This window comes from Amphibalanus amphitrite, unplaced genomic scaffold, assembly GCF_019059575.1.
Source record: "Amphibalanus amphitrite isolate SeventyFive unplaced genomic scaffold, NRLGWU_Aamphi_draft 000304F_arrow, whole genome shotgun sequence".
Classification (NCBI taxonomy): Eukaryota; Metazoa; Arthropoda; class Thecostraca; order Balanomorpha; family Balanidae; genus Amphibalanus; species Amphibalanus amphitrite.
The window spans coordinates 34,543-44,036 of NW_024881799.1; the positions used below are offsets into that span (position 1 = coordinate 34,543).

The window sequence follows — 9,494 nt, forward strand, 5'->3', positions numbered from 1 at the left end:
GAATCGCACTGTGGCATAGGGCCGGTGGGTTGGTACCTACTGGAATGTTTCGCTGTTGCGTGCAGCCGCGCCAGCGGCGACCAAACGGTAAATAGTGTTTGATCGCGTGCCTGGCGAATGGGGACTGTCCGTGGTATTGTTGCAATGTTGAGACATTAAACACATCAGCTGCCTGACGGTATGCATATTTATGTGGGAACGGCAAAAAACTGCAATGCTGCGGTGGCGAACAATGACAACGAAACAGGAGAATCTCTGGTCTGGCCCGGTGCGTGGTTAGATTATATGTGGATATAGCAGTAAAGTCTGGTGAATTTCCCGTATTTAGATGGTGTGTATAGAGCATCAGAACTATCTCCTGTTCAAGTCTAACATCGTATGTCAGTTCTTTCGAATTGTACAGAACGATTTTAACGTTTCTTACCTTGAGATGTTTTTTTGTGTGTGAGGGAACAAACATTTCGTGATGGAAAAATGACGATTAGAATTATCTGTCCTTGCAAAATTGATGCGTCCATTCCATAGTTGATAGTTATTATTATCATCATCATTTTTCAGCTTACGCTGTGGTCATGAGCTCAAATTCGTGTCATCGATGTGATGTCGCAGCCTCCGGCGCCCTTCTATGCTCAACACTCCTCACTCCAAAGATTGGTGTCACAGCCTTCAAGGCCCGCCAACACTCCCCAGTCCCGAACATGAGCGCGGTGCGACGCGCTGAATTTCGCAGTCTCTCCGTCACTTCTCGTCGCCGTAACCTTACCAGTGTGTTGCAATAGTTCGTCGTGAAAGGTGCCTAGGCCCGGTCAATGCTGCGCGCTCACTGATCGTTCACCGGGGGGGGGGGAGGGGGAGGGGGTAGGTCAAGTGAGGGGGAATACGTGGGGGTTGGCGGTCGGTCGGTGGCCCCACGTGGGGCCACGGTTCTGTGGGGCCACGGTTTTCCCGGTGTGAGCTCAGTTAGAGCCAGAATTCTGTTTGTCTACGTGAGTGGGCCAATGCTGGAGGTCGTGAGACGCGAAACTGCTGCGTCACGATTGATGCAAAACAGGGGCGTAACTGAGACTAGCAGGAGTCTGTAGTAGGTCGGTAGCTACCTTACAAATACTGTGTCCTATGCTATGACAGGGATGGATGTGGACATTCTCTACTTTTGCAGAGTGTTGCCTATATCTTCGGATGTAATTTTGATGGGCATGATATCCGTTTGTCGCTGTTGAAATGGCGCTATGATTATATGTAGGACATTCCGACACATGGCTTTTCCAAAGATACGACGAAAGCCTCTTACGCTAATATTAGCTGTAAATACCTACATTTGGTACTTTATGTACCAGGGCTAGCGAAGACGTGCGACATGATAACCATATATTCACGTGACAAATCACAACCATTGTCGGTTATGTAGGTATACGGTAAACGGGCCTTCGATCGCTACAAATACTATTCTATGAACCATTGATTTAGCTTTCTAATGATAGCGTGATTTTTAATTGACATCTATGTTAAATTGTTACCGAATGTGTGTGCGTCTCTTACCTGAGTTTCCTTACCTTTCAGCGCTGGTGATGTACTTTTCATTCCTCGCGGCGTGTTTCTGGCTGAACGCCATGAGTTTCGACATCTGGCTCACGTTCAGGTGAGTTTTCCTCTACACCTGCCCAGTCATTAGCTGTGGCTATTTTATTGAAGGTGTCGTGTTTGAGCTCCAGCGGAGACAGACAGACAGACAGACAGACAGACAGACAGACAGACAGACAGACAGACAGACAGACAGACAGACAGACAGACAGACAGACAGACAGACAGACAGACAGACAGACAGACAGACAGACAGACAGACAGACAGACAGACAGACAGACAGACAGACAGACAGACAGACAGACAGACAGACAGATAGACAGACAGACAGACAGACAGACAGACAGACAGACAGACAGACAGACAGACAGACAGACAGACAGACAGACAGACAGACAGACAGACAGACAGACAGACAGACAGACAGACAGACAGACAGACAGACAGACAGACAGACAGACAGACAGACAGACAGACAGACAGACAGACAGACAGACAGACAGACAGACAGACAGACAGACAGACAGACAGACAGACAGACAGACGGACGGACGGACGGAGGGACGGACGGACGGACGGACGGACGGACGGACGGACGGACGGACGAACAGACAGAAGAATGACAGAGAAAGAGGACGGACAGGGCTGGCACATCAGATGGGTAAATGGTGATGGTTGCCCTATACAGCCCTTACTTTAGGTCTAGTGTATTTGCAATTAATTTGCCTCGCAAATGGCCTTCGTGTATGGTGCCAATTTTGCTAGGATTCTCTGTCACGAAAGAAGAGTCCAACATACGGTGAATTCCGTCAAGTAAGCCTACTTAGGAATATAAATCGGCTTCCGTTGGTGCTCATCCTCTAAATATAACTACTTTGTGTTTGATAGTCAAAGTTGTTATGACGTATGAGCCGGGTTCACTGGCCTGATGTCTCCTAGCTTAGGGCCTGAATTTAAAATGTGTGTGAATATATGTCGCACTGCTTTCAGTTAATTGTTGTTTTGAGTCGTTTTAATTACTGGTCAGTGTAAGTGGTCAGTGTAATGGTCAGAGCCTATAACGCTGCACCAGCTGATTGCACCTTCGAATTATTTATTTGCATCACTTTGTTTTCAGTTTGGTGTAAGTTGCAATGAATAGGTCGATTTCCAGCATCCTCCGAAAATACTGGTTTTGTTCGAAATGCTTCATTACCGTTGATCGTTAGCTTTATCCTTGACCATAATCCCATAAATGACATCATCGCCATGAGCCCAAACTAGCATTCCTTCAGTGATCGAAATCAAAACTGTCCCAGCTCGACAGACGAACAGTCTTTTCTTTAGACACCACCACATCTTCGATACTCCGTCTTTGGCAAACTGCCACTCCCCCCCCCTCCCCAGACCACCCATGGGCCCATGGGTGGAGAACCTGCCCCGGCCACCCCGGCCGTGGCCGGGGTAACTTTCAGCCGACCCCGGCGCGGCCGGGGTAACTTTTTCCACTTTTGTAAATCCTAAAAGCTGTCTCCAGTCTCCATACGAAAAAAACTGCCATCTATAAAAGTGTCTCTCATTATTTTTATCTACCTTGAAAAGTTCTTGAAAATTTACTTTACTTTCATTTTGGAGCTTATGTTTTTAAGTCTTTTCATCGCGGAGCCCGACATGTTTCATCAAACAGAAGTAAATCATATTTAAGGGCCGTTATCGTAAGATGGCACTGTAATAACATCACAAGACAGGACGAGGGTAATATCAGTGAGATGGAAGGACGAGCTGCTGGGGCTCAAGGCTCCCCCAACTTGACCCGCGCCAGGGTGGTGGCCCTATCGTAACACGTTGAGTCGAGAGGTGGGCTTTTCACGCTCCTTCTAACTCGGCTACTGGGCTACGAGGCGAGAAGCGGAACGACGTTTGAAAGAGCGACAAACGTGATCAGAGAAATCTGGTCATGTTTTAGGCAAGCTCAATAATAAAATCACCATAGATCATCAAAAGCCAAATTTCTCTGATTTTAGCGTTCTCCGACAACTTTTCTCACAGTTCATGAACATAACGGAGGTTAACTCGCGCCCGGCTGGGGGTCCTGGATTTCCACGCCCTGCTGGGGGGGGGGGGGTGTTTGAACACCCCCCCCCCCCTTGTAACTCGGCTCCTGGGCCACGTAGCGATACGCGGAAGGCGGCGTTCGAAAGAGCGTCAAAAATAATGACGAAATCACTTCGGTCAATTTTTTGGTCAGGTCAAAGGTCAGGTCACCAAAGGTCATTGAAGGCAAAATTTCGCCGATTTCCAGGTCGAATGTCGAAAATTTCCAAGAAGCCAACGCATAACTCGGGAACCAATAGAGCTACAGCGCCACGGAAAAGCGCATTCGATAGCCCTATTAACGCCCTTTCTGAGTAATTCTCTCAGATTTGACCTAACGTCAACGGTTTTGCCTGCAGGGGGCAAAAACTGCAAAAATAGCCGATTTTTTCGGAAACAGTTTTTCTGCAATAACTTTTGACCCAAGCCCTGTACGAGCTTACTTTTACCGGCATCGTGTTCCTCTTGTCAAGACGCATCGAATGAACTATAACTTGACCTTGAAAGGTCAACTTGAAAATTTGACCTCAGGTCAAGGTCATGACCTGACCGGCAAGGGTCATGTTGCATATCAGTCGATCCGTATCGTCGAGCTGAACACATCTAAGGCGTTTTCATCGCTCTAGCATGCCTCTATCAAAAGTTATTTGCGAAAAACTGTTAGATACCATTTATGACCCAAGATGACCTCAGGGCATAAACAAGGGTCACGGACACCATTTTCATGTTCAGTGTATCTAAACCACTTGTAATTCGGTGTTTGGGATTGTTTATAATGTCTTTTGTCCAAAAGAGGCGCATTTCAATTTTCTCCCATTGACTTATAATGGGAGGTCGCAAAATTGACCTGACCTTAGGTCATCGATATCGAAATTCTGAGATATACATTTTGTACATGCTATTGCTCTTGACAATCGCTAAAAGTTTCAAAGCGATCGGTCACTCGGTGTAGCTATGACAGACATTGAAACTTTTTATGAGGTGAGGTCACTTCAAGTGACCTGGTGACCTGACCTTGAATGACCTTGGTCTGACATTTTCACAACATGTGTAGAATTGATGTATGATAAGGTGTACCAAAAACGGCGGCGCTCCGCGCCGCCGTTTTTTGAGATATTCGCGAAAAACCACAAGGGGGGGGGTGTTCAAACACCCCCCTCCCAGTAGGGCGCGGGTTAAACACTGCAAACAAAACATTCGATTACTCGTTTAAGCCTCGGTCGCGAATAATATTTCAGGTGCGAGCTCAAATCAATGTTCAATAAGAGCCAAGAGGGTCAAAACGGTCAAATTTGACATTTTGTTTTGTGTGGGAAAGGTTGCAACTTCCACGGAATAAGTTTTGCAAAGGGCATGATTGCATTTTTAGCACGGTCATCCAGCAAATTTGACCTAATGACCTGACCTATAGCACTAGGTGACATGCGTCCGAAATTTTAAGTCGTGTTGCAAAATTGTTGTTACAATTACGAAATCTTCCGCACCTGCGTACAGCAGTTTTCCCTAAAAACGTACAAGCGGCAGGCATCCATTATTCTATGCCACAGAATAGGGGTTTGTTGATAACCGTTGACAAATATTTGAGCATCATTGTCTTTCTGACTTTCGGTCGCCGGCCGGGGTAACTTTTTCAAACATTCTCCACCCGTGCATGGGCCCCTTTCTGGGATGCCATCCTACCAGTGACAGGGAAGAGGACGGGAGGACAGGGGAGAGGACGGGAGGCAGAGAGTAGGGTCAGGAACACATATGACAGATCATTAGTGACACGCCATTAGTCGCGGGATGGACCGGCATTCTGCCATGCTCCGTCACTCCGGGGTAGTCGCGTGACGGACTGTCATTCTGCTATGCTGGCACTGAGTGGCCACAGAATGTAACATGCGACGGACAAAGAGAGCTGGAGGAGTTCCATTTCGATGCAAGAGGGCATGAAATAATTGGGAAATCATACATGGATAGCGTGCAAAGAAGGAAACAAGGAAAACACTTCGCGCGAGAACTTATAGCCATTTTTATAGTGATAGCTTGAGTTTCGGATGGATCTGTTTATCGAGTTTATATGCATAAAACGTTTATTCTCTCGCTGCACTAAACCATTAGCCATATTCGATTCGATGCTCATCAGTCCGTCTATCAGCGAGCTGCGATTGGAATCCCTCGCCGAGCCCCATCTGTAACGCCCCCACAACTGCAGCTGATCGGTCACCTTCTGTTTCCGATCGTGGCTGATTGCGAGTGAGGCATGCGGCAATTCCCTTCGGTAACTTCTGGGAACTTGAATGTTGGTAATTGGGAATAAAAAATGAAACACTTACATTTTTAAGCTGGGAATATGTTCTACGTTTATGCTTGGTGTAAAAATGATTATGGCATTGACAAAAACAAAGTAAAAAAAAAAAATCGGGGCGCGGGAACTGCTTTCAGACTGGGGGGACACCCGACACACTATAATATAGATCAACCTAGGGTACCCGCAAATCTACTATGCATTTCAGACCCTATGAGACCCTGTTTTTCGGCGATAATTTATTTAATATTTATCCAATTGGCTTCAAATTTTCGCAAAGCACATTTCAGCTCAAGCGCCAATTTTCGCTAATATGGTCTCTTAACAAAATATCAATTGTTAGGGTACTTGTCGTTGCCTCGTAATGTTAAAATCAGCTCCGTAAATCCGTCAGTGGAGTAGAGGCTATCCGTACGTAGGCGTGACGTCACAGGCACGTGACCATTAAGCTCCGCCCTCCCGGCGGACGGAGCGGTGACCTTGGCCGGTCAGTCGGATGCGTGGAGCCGACGGGGCAGTAGCCGCCGCGCCCAAGGCCGTATGCCGGACCGGGGCGGCTCGCATTGGACGTGGCTGCCTTACGGTTGCCGTTGCAGTAATAACGATACAGCAGAAACTAGCGCTCGTTATTAGCGCACTAGCCTTCGGTATTGCATTTATCGCAAATTAACCTGCACCTTGTCAATCAATAAAGATATATCTACTTTAATACTAAGTTCAGGGCTAGCATTTAAGAAGTGTGGTTAAAATATGAAATATATTATGCTTATGCGTATGCTTGAAATGGATTCATGTGATTGAACACCTTCAGAACTAGCCCATTTTATAATTGGCTAGATTGAGGTCACCGGACTGACTTGACCCCAGGCTTTCGTGTTGAACTGCAAATAATTAAGATACCTGTAAGCAAGTACTCTACTGCCTCACTATTGGAGAGCTTGAAATGTTACTTTAGTTTCACAAAAAGACGCGATTTCCTTATTAGCCTATGCGCTTGTTTCCCTTATTCTGATGTCACATTTCTACCATGCGCAATAAATCGCACATTACATTTCTGCTCCCTTCTCAACGCTTCCCGAATAACGAACACAGCTCGTGGAGCGATGTCTGAGGCAATCGGAAGTGCTCGCGACTAATAATCCTGCTCTGTTTTTTTCTGCATAGTTAGGTATAAAAGCGTCTTCAGAAACAGCAATTGACGCAGCCAACCATATCGATATTTTCGAGTAGTGCAGAGGCTTCGCATGACGTCATAAGTCATAGGTGACAGAATAGTGGCACGACCTGACCATGAGGTAGGCGCCAGAATGTGCATTCATTCAGATATTCAGATAGTGCATGACTCAGCTCTCTATTTAATGTTGGTTCTGGGGAGGTTAATATCCTCATTTTGATTATTCTTCATATTCTGAGCGGGATCGGTGTTGATGTACCAAAAAGAGAGAAGCGGTTACCAACTCCCCCAAATGAAGAGCAAGCTTTCGCTCAGGCACTTCCTGTCGATTCCATGTATGTTTCCAGTGCACGGCCCCCGTGCGACCTCCCCGCAGTGCTGTCGCCGACTGAACCTGCATAGACCCAGCGCGGTCACGGCCAGTGGGCGGAGCTTAGTTGGGCCCGGCGCAACGTGATTGGCCAGCGCTCCCATCCAATCCGCTGCGGTAGCGAACGAGCCTCTATCCGGGTGCAAAATCTAATTAGCATTACGAGCCAATGACAAGTGCTCTAAATATTTACATTTTGTTAAGAGACCATATTGATGAAAATCGGCGCTTGAGCTGAAATGTCTAATGTCAAAATTTCAAGCCAATTAGACAAAAACTGAAGAAATTATCGCCGAAAAACAGGGTCTCACGGGGTCTGAAATACATAGTAGTTTCCTCACCGGTTTTAGGCCACTTATTTTTCATCCCTTGACTTCTTCAACAAAAAATAAAACATTTGCATAAAGCGTCCGGTATTCCGTCTCAAAGTTATGGGGAACCGCCCCCACGGCCCCAGAGTTGGGGGGGGGGGGGGGCGGGCGAGCTAACTACCCCCACTGCCCCCTGGTTCCCGCACCTATGAAAAAATACTTTGAGCATGAAGATCGTATTACCTTTGGCTATATTTACCTTTGGCCAATGGCCATGTTCATTCCGATCAACCTGGCTGTCAGCATTAGGCGATAGTTTAATTAAAAATTAAAATTGGCCCTGCGTTTGGAACGTAAGAAACTTGGAAAAGTTCATTGCTAGGTGCAGAAAAAACGTACCTTCTAACAAAAACACGATAATAATTATAAAAGCAATTGAGTTTTATTCACGATCGATGGCAACACAAGTTAAATTCCTAAAACCATAAATGAACCGCCAAATTTCAAATTAATTTTTCATTATTAAAGAAATGGTACGGATCATCACTTTTTATCTGCTATCCTCTGATTACACGTACATTTGCCTGCAAAATGATACAACACCGATTTCATTCCGTCAAGCCGTTTCCCAGCGGCATCGATTTTCCCGTCACAATGCACGAAATCGGTCATTTTTACGCAACTGGGGGTGCTGTCTTGCACGTGGCGCGTGCTATACTATGAAACCATATCAATACGCTAGTTCCATCTCTCCTCTATCCAGTGGTGTAAACCGCTTCTCGCTACGGCAATCTGTCGCCGAGTTTTGGGCCCGGGAAGTGGGCGCCGCAGGCCGGTTTTCGCCCGATCTTCGATTTGACCGTTTCCCGTGTTAACCCTATGGCGCACGCGAGCGCGTGCTGACGGCGCACCCCTGGCCCGATCACGCCCAAATTTGAATACAAAGGCCGCCCACGCCCACAGATTTGGCATGCCAAATTTCACGCCGATACGCGGCGCCTTTCAGGCGCAATAAGACACATAAGTCATGACGGATTACGCACGCACGCACGCACAGACATGTTATAATTCATATGCTGAACTTATTTGGTTGATTGATATTTGGTTTTAGGAATTTGACTTGTGTTGCCATCGATCGTGAATAAAACTCAATCATGTCTGATTATTTACAAACGTTATATAAAAGCAATATCAAAAAGTCGTCCTCCCGATTTTACCCGTCCTCTTGAACAATGTCCATCGGTTCTATGCCTATCTCACTGATTGGCCGTCTCCCTGTCGCCAGCCGGATCCGCTCGGCGGCTCCGAACAGAAGTCAGACGGGCCGCTTCGTCAAGTACTCGCTGTACTGCTGGTGCTGCCCGCTGGTGCTCACAGCCGTGGTGATCACCATGCAATACGCGCCCGACTGGCTGGTGCCGCCCGAAAACTTCATCAGGCCGCGGCTAGGAGAGCAGAGCTGCTGGTTTCCAGGTGAGACGAAATCGGACAATTTCTTTTATGGGCCCAGCATCAGTCCATTGTTTTTAGGGCCTTGCGTTCAATAATGCGCAGTACATTTACCTTCTGAAATTCTTTAGTCATGATTAAAAATGAGATGTGGCGCCGTTTGTTATAATTACATAATTTGTAACGGTGAATGCTAGATTTCCTTATTGTGAGCCCTTTATCACACCCTTGATACACATTGAGTG

The 9,494-nt window shown here is 46.7% G+C and overlaps 1 protein-coding gene across 1 annotated transcript in view; it reads left to right on the plus strand.

The window, feature by feature from the left end:
• Window positions 1–9,494, plus strand: part of LOC122387973 (G-protein coupled receptor Mth2-like) — a 32,286-nt gene that overhangs the window by 3,488 nt on the left and 19,304 nt on the right. The window contains exons 3-4 of the mRNA XM_043378690.1: window positions 1,561–1,639; window positions 9,086–9,273. Coding sequence (XP_043234625.1) covers window positions 1,561–1,639; window positions 9,086–9,273 — 267 coding nt within the window. The remainder of the gene's footprint in view (window positions 1–1,560; window positions 1,640–9,085; window positions 9,274–9,494) is intronic.